Raw genomic sequence first — 13,564 nt, 5'->3', positions numbered from 1 at the left:
CTCTCCCTCTTTCTCTCTCTCTCTCTCTCTCATGAATAAATAAAATCTTTAAAAAAATAAAATAAAATACGTTTATCCCATTATATGTACTTATAAACTATGGTAAGTGCTCCGAAGGAGGAAAGCATGTGATCATATAGCACCCTTGATTTAACACAGTGACTAGTAGAGTTGGGAAGGGCTTCTCTGACAAGTAACTTAAGGGAACAAAGGATTTTGAAAGGTGAGAAAAAAGGTGGAGAGCTAGATCTAAGAAGGGAAAAGGATTATGTGTGAGGCTGTAAACTGAGGAACAGGCAGTAGGTGGGTCCTCTTTCTGTACCTTCAGCTCAAGGGTCCAGAAGGTGCTCAGTACAGGTTGGTTTATGAACTAGAAAGGTTACAGGCAGGCCAGGTTGGGCACAGGCCTCCCCGGAGGGGCTGGCTCTTATCAAAGATGTAGGGTTCCAAAATGGCCTCTCCCCAAATGCCAGAGCTTTAGAGAGTAGCTTGGGAAAGAAAAAACATCTTCTGTAGAGAAATCCCTGCTCTCAGAGGCAAGGCAGCTTTTTAAGATACTGAACCAAGATAATCAAGGATATTAGTACCTGGACATCTTACATTAAATACTTAGAAAATAAAGTCATAGTATTCTGTGCTACTGATGGTAGGAATATGAAGCAAATCTGAGTTTATAGTAATAAACACAGACTTTTTCAAGTCCCTTTAGATTCTCGATTTTCTTAATAGGAGTCTAAAACACCAGGCTCACTGATTTCAAACAAGGAAAAACCTTATAAAAATTGGGGAGTATAAAAAAAAATTGGGGAGTAACGTTGAGAAAGGTGGGTTCCTCAAAGCCTTCTAGACTGTAGAGCTGCATTAATACAGTAATAACTAGCTAAATGTGGCTCTTTAATGAATTAAAATTGAATAAAATTTGAATTCAGTTTCTCAGGCACACGAACTGTTTTAAGTGCTCAGTTAGCTACATGTGAGTAGTGGCTACTCTATAGACAGCATAGACATAGACCATTTCCACTGCAGAAAGTTCTGTTGGACTGCGCTACTCTATAAAGCATTTGAGTTTTGTCCTAGGGGTAATACTTTATAGAGATGATGATGTTTCAGTGTTGCTTGAGGGGCCCTCCCTCCTTGCCCCGTCTAGGGGTAGATGAGAAGATGCTGAGATTCTTGCTGATGTGCTCACAGATGAAGTGTTAGGAGCTCACTGGGTGTTCTCCCTCTTCTGTTTACAGTGCTGGAGAGCTGGCTGGACTACACTGGGGAATTGGAGCCCCCGGAGCCACTGGCTAGGCTTCCGCAGCTCAAGCATTGCATCAAGCAGCTGCTGATGGACCTGGGCAAGGTGCAGCAGATTGCACTCTGCTGCTCAACATGAAACTGGGCACCCAGAACTAGTGGGGGCACTATCCTGGGGTACCTACAGGAGGAGCTTTGCATATTTAAATACATAAACCTAGCATGCCGAATGCACGTGACACCGACTGACTTCAGGGGTCTGGGCAGGGGGTATGATGGACATTGGACAGAGGGGCCATTTTGGCTGCTGGTGGGCAGGGCACTCTGATCTTGAAGCCTACCAAGAAGGTAGCAAATTGACTCTTGGGATTCCCTTCTTCTGTGCACATCGCTGAATGGAGAGTGAGTCTTTTTGCACAAACTTCACTTGAAATCGTGCCACCGATAAATGGAATGAGAGCCAAAAAAGTTTAGTCGGAAACAGTTGTAAATTCAACCTGCAGCTTATTTAATTGACGTTTTTGTCAGGGTGGGGCATATGCCAAGCCTTCTTGTTTCTGCCTGGCATGGATTTAGGCAGCAGGCATCATTTTCATTTTTCCAGCTTCGTGAGAATGTCGTGACTTCACATTCTGTGGAGGTTGGGAAGGAGCAGAGGCCTTGGCTGCCCTGTCTTCTCCTTAGGACTCTTCACTTTTCTCACCACCTGTCTTGCATGACTTCATGGTACCGGGGACAAGTTTTGTATGCTTTTACCCCCAGAGTTGGCTGGGTTATGTCTTTTGTAGCAGAGCCCGCACAGCCTGTGGAGGAACTAGAATCTCACTGTAATAAGAATCTAGGAATTCCAAACTGAAGCAGGCAGGGTCTGGAACCCAAAGGACAGCATTTTCTACCCACTTCTTAATATTGACAACTTCCCGGTTCTATTTAATGTCCAGAAAATGTTTCCCCAAATTTTGAACTCTTTCACTGTAAAGATTTGTTACAAAGAATGTGGTTTGGAGAATTACCTTATTTTATATTGTTGTAAACAAACAAGATTCTACATGTGCCGCTTTTCTCCTTCCCAGAAGGGTGTATGTTCAGTAGTTGGCATTTTCAGAATTGTTTTAATATACTTTAACACTTTAGATTTCCTGTTTTTATTATTTTGTGAGGTCAAGGTGATTATGCTGCTTAAGGTCCAGGTACAATTTGTACCTTTTAAGACAACGTTTGTTACTCTTGCAGGTTACGGTTCCATGTGTAATTGCTATATTGTTTTGTTTTTCCTTGCTAGACAAAGTTAAAGAAAATGCTCCATACTTGGAGGAGTGACCCCTTTCACCATTTAGTTTTCTTATCACTAAAGGCAAAAATCAAAGCACAGTTGTCCATTAACTCACAAGTTAATTATGGGTTTATGAATCTGTAATGTTATATGCTGCAAATATTTACTATGTAAACGTGAAGTAGCCAATATCTCTATAGCAATGACAGTATCTCCAGTAACCTTTGGAATGATTAGGCCTTGAAGGCACACTGGTCATTGTGGTCTTGAAGGCCTCTGTTCCAAAATCTGTTTCAGGGAATGCTCTGTCCAGTGATTTCTTCACCATTTGATATAAAATGAATTTAGGACTTTTGACCTGCTGTAGCTTATCCATCAGAGGGAAAACGTGGCTGTGGCATCTGTAGTAAAGCTGACTCGATTCCTCTACAAGAGGCTGTTTCCCATTGCTAACGTTGGCATTTCTGGTGTGGGAAGAAACGTCTAAGGAGAGTGCATGGCATCTATATGTTGCGCCATTTATCAGACAGCCACATTAAAAGAATTGTGTTTGTCCAAAAAGGGATGAAACAGAATGATTTTCTGTAGCCACAGCTGTGAGGTATGATGACTGTTGTATTATTAGATTACTGATTTTTCTTTTCCCAAATCATTTGAGCATCACATCTGGGGAAGCTACAACTTTAAGGGAGTCAATGTCATGTCTTTCTCAAAGGTGGAAGCAGAAACTAAATTACCCTAATTCTGCCAAGTATTGGGTTTATGGTTTATAAAGGAAATAATCCCATTTCACTATTGTGACTTTTGTCCTTAAGGAAGCAGGGATGACTCCAAGTTCTGATAACCTCAGTGTGCTTCTCTAATATAAAGCCATGTTGAGGGGCTCCATCCCCAATTCCTGGGTCAAGTCGAATTAACCCGACGTTGGAGCACTGGAAACTGTTATTTGCAAAGATTTTTGTTACCATTTAGAAATATGTACACTACCTAACCTTTCTTTTGAGGAAAACTATCCACCTATAAAAAAAATTGCCTTGACAAAAACAGTTCCGGTGTGACTATAATCATTTAGTTTCTTTAATTAGTGTTATGCAAGGTGGACCCTTGATGAGCCAACATTGCACTGTGGATACATATCTATGTTTACGCGCTATTAGAACAGAAGGCGCTGTGTATAGAAATGTTGCTTTGAAGCAATATTTGCAAAACATGCAAACTTCTGTATCTGTATTTGGAAAAAATAAAACAGGTTTTTGTTGCAATGTTTCAACCATGTTATTATAAAGTTCTGTGCCCTATTTTTAACATGCATTACATAATTTTCTATGAACTTATCTTTTAGAGGAAGATTTTTACATTGTCAACAGATTTATCTTCTTCAGGGAAGCAGATGCAAGCTCAAGATCCTAAATCCCAAGAAAGTATACAAAATAATTTTTGAATTCATTAGTATTCAAAAGTAAAATGCCCCACACCGTCCTCTAAACCAGTTTAGCTCATGCTTTGTGCTGTGAGCTGCAGGCTTATTAGATTTCAATTGTTGAGAGCAGTGAGGTGAAGATAGGTCTGGCCTTCATATTAAGAGATGGCACCCTTTGCAATTAGGACCCTTTAGAGACCAATCCAAACTAGTGGACCCCAACTAGTTCCTTCCTGGGTGGGCAAAAGAATTAAGGAAAAGTAGACTTTAAAATTTAATAGCAGAGATACCCTATTACTTGCCAGATTCCTTCTCTTTCTAAACAAGAGTAGCTCTAGCAATGTAAAAATCCGTTAGTTCACACTGGCTCTACTTAAATCCTAGGGGCCTAAAATATGACAACAAAGGTGAGTTTGGGGTTTAAACCAGAGCTCAGAAAGAGCTATCTGTAAGGGCCTGCACTAAAAGACTTCCTAAAATAGCCCTAAGGCATGGGTCTTTTGGGAAGCCTGTGCCCAAAGGCAGGCCCGTGTAACAAGTTAGTGGCCCAACCTGTATAGAGGTAGCCAGTTAAGCACTTTAAGTGGAGTCCGCTTTCTCCCTGCCACAACCATATCCAGTATCTTTTACGGAGGGGGGGGGGGAAATTCACATTCTAGTGAAAGGTAGGGGCAAAAAAAAGGTAGGAACCCAGCCTGCTAAAGTCCTTTACGTAGACTCCCAACTAAACAAAGGAATCCCAAGTGGGTCCTGTGGGAGGGAGCAGGAGAAAATTTTCCAGACGTGGAGGCCCAGGCCTAGCCAACACGTAAATGATCCCACAAAAGCCAACAAATGCCAAGTGAACAGGAAACAAAGGCTTTATTCTCATGGGTCCCAACGCGGGTTTTGCCACCAGCCAAAAAGGAGATTGGAAGGGAATAGACTCGGGGAAGTACACCTAGTAAGGGACGAACGAAAAGGGGCACATCAGACGCTGGAGCTGCCAAAAACTCATTTTTCATCAACGCCGAACGGAGAGCCTGGCTCAGGCCCCTGGACCCGACCGTGGCCCCAGCTCAGAGAACGCCGGGGCCCCGCCGCCCGCAGCTCAGCCCGTGATGCGCACATCCGTGCGGCGGCGAAGCCGCCGGGCCCGCGCCGCCTCAGGGAGGATGGCCAGCAGCTGCTCCTGCACCAGCATCTCCACGATCTGCTCCTTCGTGCGGATGTCGGGTCGCAGCCACTGGCGGGAGAGCTCCCGCAGCTGCCGGAACGCCTCCCGCGGACCTGCGGCGTCCTGGTAGCGGAACTGCCGGAAACGCTGGCGGAATGTCTCCGGGCCGGGTCTGGAGCCGCCAGGGTGTGGGGGGCAGCGCGGAGCGGCTTCGGCAAGCGGCGGGGAGCTCAGAGCTGGGGGCCCGACGGGCAGCTCCAAGGCCGCGGAGGCCGCCGCAGGGGGCGTACGAATTGCTTCCGTGGTTGCGGCGTTGGCACTGGAGGATTCGGGGGCAGGTGGTGCGGCCTTAAGGGTCGACGAGGAGCCCGCAGAATTACGCTCCGAGCCTGAACTCAGGCCGGCTCCTTCCTCCTTCTCTGGCGGTAGCGCGAGGCCCCCAGCAGCTGCCAAGCTCGGCTCCGTCGCCGCCATGACTCCAAGCTCTGGACGTCACTCTTTGTCCCGCAGCTGTGGGCTCAGCACTGCGTCTGCGCACGGGCCGGCTGAGGAGGGAGGCGTTAAGCGCGTTAGGACAGAGCCCGCGGGGCCTCCCGGGCGGCGGACGGGGGCGGGGCGACAGCAGACCAAGCTTACCTGCACCGGGACAAGGCCTGAGCGCGCCGGAAGCGGAAGTCTCCATTAGCTTCTATGATGAGCTCGGCGCCAGAGCGCCCGGAAGCCGAATCCCCGCTCGCGGTAGCGGCGCCCCCTCGCGTTAGCGAGCCGCGTCAGGGGGCGGCTGTGGCCGGGGGGCGGGGGCGGGCCTATCGAAGCGAGCCCTGGGCTCCTCTTCAGTATGCCCCCTTCCAGGGCCGGTTCGAGGAATCGGAGTCCGAGTCGGAGTCGGAGTCGGGACCGGAATCGGAATCCGAGTCCGAGGAGGGTGAGGAAGAAGAAGAGGAGGAAGAGGAGCAGGAAGAAGAGCTGGAGGAGAAGGAGCGCCGAGGGGTCTTCACCCACTTTGACCGCTCCGGGCCGCAGGTGATCTGCACGTCCCGCGCGTGCGCGCCTCCTTCCTGGCCCCTGACTGGGACGGTGGCGAGCCAGGGCTTCGCTGGGGCGGGACGGCGGGACCGAGGTCGGGCTCTGAGGGAGGCCCCGACCCGGGGCAGTCCTCTTTCTGTCAAAGGAGATAAGCAGGGGCCCTCGCCTCGTTTCGAGAATGACAAAATCTAACGTGTGAAGGTCCTCAACAGACACAGTAAGACTCGCCTCTCCCATGGCACAAAGTATATGCTCAACAGCTGTGTGCCATTGTTATTTGGGCCGTGTCCTTTGAAACCAAGGGACAGGTGCCTCTTTGGGTTCTGCTTTTAACATTAAAATTAGACTCTAAATGCCCTGTCCCGTATGGTGGCCGCTAGCTCCGTGGGCTTACTGAGCCCTTTGAAATGTGGCTAGTCGGAATTGGGATGTGCTGTAATGTAAAAGATACCCAAGCTTTGGTACAACCAGTAATAGATCTCAATGTCTTTTATATTGATTACGTGTTAGATTGGCAATATTTTGCATGTGTCGGGTCAAATAAAGTCTATTATTAAAATTAACCTGTGTCATTTTACTTTTCAAGTGTGGCTACTAGAAAAATTTATATGTGTGGTTTGCATTATATTCCTGTTAAGCAACACCGTGCTACCGCTTTGGAGTCAGGCTGCCTTGGTGGACTCCCCATTTCAGGGTTTATTTGCCTTAGGCCAGACTCGTTGAGAGGATTAAAGCAGTAAAGCCCTTTGAAGGAAAGGGTTTTTTTAAATTTGTTTGCTGTTGTCTTCATTAGATAAATTGCTATCTCTGAGTGGCAGGGTTTTTTTAGAGCTGTAAAATGTGGAGATAATACAATTTACCTCAGAAGTTAGGAGAGTTCAGCCAGATGATACAGATAAAACCTTGTACCTCTTGACAGCTGACTCACAATTATGTTTTATACTGCCATTTGGTAGATAGGGAAGCTAAGACCCAAAGAGAGAGAGAGACAGGGGACCCATATGAAAGGTTTTGTCTGAGCTTTGTGCAGAAGGAGTGGGTCTGTTTAACAACTTGCAATACACCAGCAGCCCTGATATAAAACTTGCCTTCTAAATAGGATGTGCTCTCTTGGATAGGTAGAAATGAATTCTCACAGAACATTTTTCATAGCCTGAAAACCCTGAAAGTCATTGCAATGGGTCTTGAATATTTTTTAGTTATTGGCACTTAAAATTGGGAGATTTCACATGTGCAAATCTGGATTTCCAGCTTCTCTTGAAAAAGTAGATGAGCTGACCACATTGGATGGACCCACCCACATTCCTGCCAATCAACAATTAGCTGGAACTGAGTAGAGTCTCCTTCTTTTGGACAAGATGCTCTGTTTCAAAAGGCCTCAATCCCCACCACTCCCTTTTGTCTCTTAAACAGAATGCTGTTTACATTTACTGTTTCTCTCAGATTGTTTTCCCTAGATCTGATATTTTTCTTTATTTCCAGAGATGGGAAAACAGGAGTCTAGAGTTTGTTATACCTACTAGCTTCAAACCTTTACTTCCTTTGCCTCGCCTCTTGGCATTTTGATTCACTGCCCTGAGTGAACCAACAGTCCTATTCCCTGGATGGTGACAGGCAGTCAGAAATCTGGGCTTAAGGAAGCACATCAAACCTTGCTGCAAGGATGAAGGGTCACGGAAGATTTTTACTGGGGGCGGGGAGAACTTTAAGCTGAGACTCAAGAAGAAAAAGGGAGATTTAGGGCATTCCAGGTAGAAGGCATTGCCTGTGCCAAAGCACAGAGTGAATGGGAGCAAAACTTTGTAAAAACTGCAGGCTACACCTGGGGGAGTGGCCAGGGTATGGGAAAGGGATGAAAGCTGAGTTTGGAAGGTCATTTGGAAGTTAAATCATAGACTGTCTAGAATCCCATGTTGAAAAATTGAACCCTTGTTCTTTTGGGAAAGGGAATGAACTCTTGCAGTCCTCCATGGAATCTCAGAATGTTAGATCTCTAGTCCCATTTCTTGCATCCCTATTAGAATCATGGAATATTAGAAATAGATCTTGGAGGTCTATTAGGATTGTGGAATCTTAGAATTGAAGGGACCATACATATTAAATCTAAAAGTTAAATGCAGTTATTCTAAACTGTATGGGTAAGCAAATGCCCAGAATCTGAAAACAATACCTCATCTGGAATTATTCTACATATTTATGCATATAATTTTAGGTGATTTCAAGATATCCTTGAACCTACTCACAGGACCCAGGTTTAGTTTAAAATACATTTATTTATATGTATTCCATTCTCCCAAATTTTGCAGGTTAAGAAGTCAGCGCACCAAGAGGAAATGGATTGGTCCAAACTAAAAAACCTAGTAAGTGGTTCCACAAGGACAGAATTCTTCGGACTTGTAGTAGTCCGATGTTCTTATCATATTAGGTCTTTTCATTAGCAACTAGGTTGGGAGCTCACTTGAGAAGGTATCATAAATCATGCATCTCCTATCACTTAGCTTCCAACATAAGGCCTGATTCCCAGTTGGACTCTCAGTAAATATTGAATCAAGGAAAAGTGATAAGTAGAGGTTTCATCTTTGAAGGGGAGCTCTAATGTGATTCCCATACTCTTTCAGAGAGACTTCAGTGTCTTTTGATGGCATACTGTTGGGGGTTGTGGTATAGAAGCCTGGATATTTTTTTTTAACCTTTTTATTTGGAAATAGTTATGGCTTCATAGAAAGTTACAAAAATTATACAGAGAGGTCTCATGCATACTTCACCCAGTTTTCCGCAGTGGTGACATCTTATGCAACCACAGTATAATGTCAACACTGGGAAGTTGACAATGATACAATCCACAGTTTGTTCACATTATACCAGTTTTATAAGCACTTATTTGTGTATGTGTATAGGCCTATGCAATTTTATCACATGTGTAGATTCATGCAACTGTACCACAATCAATATCTAGAAATGTTTGATGACCACTATGATCCTGTAACTGAACTAAAGTGATTTTGATCCTTAGTGAATCACAGATAGAAACTACACCACATAGAATGCTCTCACGGGTAAACTGCATTTGCAGCAAGTGAGATCATGGGTAATAACTTCCAAAGCTGTGACTCTTTGAGCAAGGGTGAATGAATTCCTTTTATTTAGGGTTAGGATGAATATTTAGGTAAGAGGTCCTTGTCATCATATGTAGAGGTGGGCATAAAGTTGTGCATGCACCTTAAGGAAACATACCAATAATGTGCATCGTATATTATGTAAATGAGGTTCATGCTCCTCCTTGAGTGGAGATTTTAGTATTATAATGAGGGAAAGGTAACAGCTGGTCACTCCATGGCCCATCTGCACACATGTGAGTCAGGGGTTGAATTGAAACTGATCTGGGGGGTCTAGGCCAGCTACTGCTCTTTATCCAGGCAGTTTCCATCACAGGATGCTATGACCATTGGGTCTTTTGCCTGAATTAAAGAGATAAGCTGGAAAGAAGAGCTTAAGGAAAAATGTGGGACAAAAGTTGGTGAGTACAAGCAGGTAGGCAGTAAAGGTCAGGTCTTGGGTCTAGTTCTCACAGTCTCTCATGCTACCATTTTATAATTACACCTACCCCTCTTCCCTACCCCCCATCTCTAGCCACAGGCAACCACTAATCTGTTCTCCATCTCTTTAATGTTGTCATTTCAAAAATGTTATATAAATGGAATTGTACAGTGTGTAACCATTTGGGACTGGCTTTCTTCACACAGAGTAATTCCCTGGAGATTCATCTAGGTTGTTTCATATTCTAATAAAACGTTCATTTTTATTGCTGAGTAATAATCCATGGTGTGGCTATACCATGGTTTGCTTAGCCAGTCACTGGTTGAAGGACGTTTGAGTTATTTCCAATTTGGGGCTATTCCAAAATGAAGCTGCTATGAATTCTTTTATCATATGGCCTTGGATAAGTCAGACTCTTTCTGAGCCTGGGGGTAGTAACTATGACACAGAATGGTTCTGAAGAGTCAAAGAGGAAATATATGTAAAGAACTGGTACCAGGTCTGGTATTATTTAGATATTCTTTAATTTCTTCCATCAATGTTTTATCATTTTCAGTATACAGAATCTGCACATATTATATTTATACCTAAGTATTTCATGTTTTTAGTGCTACTATAAATGGTATTATTTAAAAATTTTCAGTTTCTAGTTGTTCAGTAGTATATAAAAATAAAATTAATTTTTGTCTAATGACTTGTATCCTGTGACTTCATTAAACCAGGAAATTCACCCACATTTGGGCTTGTTCTTTTGTTTTTACTACCCACCCCCAAAACCCAGTACACTTGCCTTTATTTATTTATTTATTTATTTATTTATTTATTTAGATTTTATTTATTTATTCATGAGAGACACACACACACACAGAGAGAGAGAGAGAGGCAGAGACACAGGAAGAGGCAGAAGCAGGCTCCATGCAGGGAGCCCGATGTAGGACCTGATCCCGGGACTCCAGGATCATGCCCAGCGCCGAAGGCAGGCGCTAAACCGCTGAGCCACCCAGGGATTTCCCGTCATTATTTATTTGTAAGAGTCTCAAATTGTGTTTTGTCCAAAGTTTTTTTTTTTTTTTTTTGAAGCCCAAAGTATTACAAGTTTATTGGAAGAGATCAGTCAAAAAGCATTTCTTATTCTGGGCCATTGCTAAAATACAGGATGCCCCATGAGTTTATAACATCTAACACATAGCCTTTGTTTGCATGCCATTTTTTTGTTAAAACTCTAAGGCAGCTCACCTTTAAACTTTTCTTTTTTCTTTTTTGAATTCAACATTTACTCTGGAAATTAAATGCACTGTTTCATGAAAGAGCTCTCACAAAACAGCTTGGTCAACTACTGACAAAATACGGTTTCATGGCCGGGACCTATAGTAAGTTTTCAGAAAAGTGTTTTGTAATAAAGGGAAGTTATAGAAGAAGGAAAGTTTTGATACTTGAGATTCCCAGAATCTCAATCTTTCACCTTTTTCCCTTTTAAAATTATTTTGTGTGCCTTGTGATAAAATACATACACACATACATATGCAGAAGCTCTTTTAAACAAATGTCAAAGTTTTTAATTATAATGGATGGGAGAGAGAGGCTGTAATGGGGTTACTGCCTCTTGGTTGCCACTGGAATTCATTATTTATTCTAATGCCCAAATTACCCTATATTGGACCAATGGGAACCCCTTTTGGCTGCCTTCTATGTCCTTTTGACATGCCCCCATAATTTTTTGAAATTTTCTGTACTTTTCAGCACATGTTGTACCTTCCCTATCCCAGCTCTGGAATCAGCCATTTCTCCAGAAAAACAAAAAAAATCATGTTCTTTTAGTGGAGAATGGTGTTTAGAAACCAAGATTTGGGCACTGGGTTTGTTCATGCTATTGGGATAATCCCAGCTCCTAGGCTCCCTCTTGAACAGAGGGAGGGAAAGTTAGCAAGGGAAATCTCAACTAAAGTTGGGACTTGGGAAGGCTTGTAGGGGGAGCTCTCACCCAACCACTCATGGCCAGTTACCCCAAAGAGGAGGAGAGGTACCTTGCATCTCCAACAGGAAGGCGTTATTACATCACTACTTCCCCACCCCACCCCCACCCCCACCAAGGAAGGATATTCTTGTGGCCCAGCAAGCCCAGCCAATGGAAAGTGCTGTGGTTCAGCCAGTGAGAAGCCATCATCCTCTTACTTTCCTCGAATGAACCTTCATGTTTCCTTTGCTAGAGGCTCCTTGTCCCACACTCCTCTCTATGAAAGCCTTCCATTTTGCATAACTTCAGAGTATCTCTGTTTGCCAGGTGAGGTGAACATGGTTTATGAATTGTTTGATAAAGCCAATTAGATCTTCAAGTTTACTCAGTTGAATTTTTGTTATTTTAATCATATATTTATTTATATATCTATTTCTACATCTGTCTCTATTGAAATGCATGATTCACACCAATACTTTTTTTTTAAGATTTTATTTATTCACGAGAGACACGCAGAGGCAGAGGGAGAAGCAGGCTGCTTATGGTGAGCCTGAAATGGGACTCAATCTCAGGGCCCCAGGATCATGACCTGAGCCAAACTCCCTATTCACCCCTCTTCCCAGCCCCTAGTGAGCACCGTTGTATTTTCTGTCTCTGTGAATTTGACTCTTGTAGGAACCTCATATAAATGGAATCCTACGATATTTGTCCTTTTGTGTCTGTCTTCTTAGCATAATGTTTTCAAGTTTCATCAACATTATAGCATGTATCAGAATTTCCTTCCTTCTTAAGGCTAGTATTCCATTATATGTATGTAGCACATTCTGCTTATTCATGTGTTAATGGACATTTGGGTTTCCTACATTTTGACTATTGTAAATAATACTGCTATGAACATTGTTATACGGTTATCTTTTTGAGTCTCTGCTGTTAATTCCTGAGTATATACCCAGAAGTAGAATTGTTGGATCATATGGTAATGCTATGTTTAATTTTTTGAGCAACTACCATACTGTTTTCCACAGTGGTTCCACCATTTTACATTCCCACCAGCAATGCACTTGGGTTCCAGTTTCTCCCCATCATTGCCAGCAGTTGTTATTTTGCATTATTTTCTCCATGTGAGATGTTAAATAGAAAATTTTACACAGGACATTCATATTTTCAACAGATTTAGTAATCTTATAATTTCAATTACACTCACCAGACACTACGTGCATCATTCTAGTAGGCCAGCTGTGATCATGGTGAAGAGAAAGCAGTGTCACCTAATGAGGTGGTTTGGACACAAGGGCCCCAGGATATTCCTGTTGTGTGTGTATTTTAATCTTGTTTTTAAAGATTTTATTTATTTACTCATGAGAGGCACAGAAAGAGAGGCAGAGACATAGGCAGAAGGAGAAGCAGGCTCCCCACAGGGAGCTAAATGTGGGACTCAATCCTAGGACCCCGGATCATGACCTGAGCCAAAGGCAGATGGTCAACTACCAAGCCACCCAGGTACCCCTAATCTTTTGTTATAAAGTCTAAGAAGCTTACTCTGGTCTCTCTACTGACTTTCTTAATTTCTTTTTGCTAACCTGTTTTATCAAGTGTGTTTGATCATGGGGTAAAGGTCTTTTATCTTTTGATGTCTTGATAAGCTGCAGATAACTGGTCTAGGGTATTTTAGTGGATTACGTTTATTAACTCAGTTATTACTAATTATTGTTCTTGATAAACCAATGTAAGTTCAGAAGCCTGGGTACTTTAACATCCTTTTGTCATTTTCTCCTTTCATTTATTTCTATTGAATTGCAAGCCTTCTAGCTTCTAGTTTTCAATGAATCTGTTTTTATTGTGGTGTTCTACTAGTAGCTGTGTCGCTTATTGCACTGCATTGATTTTGTTTAATTTCTTAAAAATTGATGCATTCAGGGGCACCTGGGTGGCTCAGTGGTTGAGCCTCTGCCTTTG

At 43.2% G+C, this 13,564-nt stretch overlaps 3 protein-coding genes and 1 pseudogene across 6 annotated transcripts in view; 2 read left to right on the top strand and 2 right to left on the bottom strand.

The window, feature by feature from the left end:
- PHF20 (PHD finger protein 20) overlaps positions 1-3,777 on the top strand; it is a 149,203-nt gene extending 145,426 nt beyond the window's left edge. For all 4 annotated transcript variants that reach the window (XM_041732612.1, XM_041732613.1, XM_041732614.1 and 1 more), the window contains one exon: positions 1,239-3,777. In XM_041732612.1, coding sequence (XP_041588546.1) covers positions 1,239-1,381 — 143 coding nt within the window. In that variant the 3' untranslated portion in view covers positions 1,382-3,777. The remainder of the gene's footprint in view (positions 1-1,238) is intronic.
- Positions 3,778-4,777: 1,000 nt separating this feature from the next.
- SCAND1 (SCAN domain containing 1) lies at positions 4,778-5,865 on the bottom strand. Its single transcript, XM_041732617.1, has 2 exons — positions 5,728-5,865; positions 4,778-5,636 (listed from the first exon to the last, which is right to left on the bottom strand). The coding sequence occupies exon 2, from the start codon at positions 5,563-5,565 to the stop codon at positions 5,026-5,028; it is 540 nt and encodes a 179-aa protein (XP_041588551.1). The 5' UTR covers positions 5,566-5,636; positions 5,728-5,865; the 3' UTR covers positions 4,778-5,025.
- Positions 5,724-6,354, bottom strand: LOC121477837 (annotated as a pseudogene).
- Positions 6,355-8,437: 2,083 nt separating this feature from the next.
- The window catches only part of CNBD2 (cyclic nucleotide binding domain containing 2), a 58,029-nt gene continuing 52,902 nt past the window's right edge, over positions 8,438-13,564 (top strand). Inside the window, exon 1 of the mRNA XM_041732616.1 lies at positions 8,438-8,477. Within this exon, the coding sequence (XP_041588550.1) occupies positions 8,451-8,477 (27 nt within the window). The 5' untranslated portion in view covers positions 8,438-8,450. The remainder of the gene's footprint in view (positions 8,478-13,564) is intronic.

Source organism: Vulpes lagopus, chromosome 18 (assembly GCF_018345385.1).
Source record: "Vulpes lagopus strain Blue_001 chromosome 18, ASM1834538v1, whole genome shotgun sequence".
Lineage (NCBI taxonomy): Eukaryota > Metazoa > Chordata > Mammalia > Carnivora > Canidae > Vulpes > Vulpes lagopus.
Note: the sequence above shows the minus strand (reverse complement) of the source record. Positions and strands in the feature narration are given on the sequence as shown.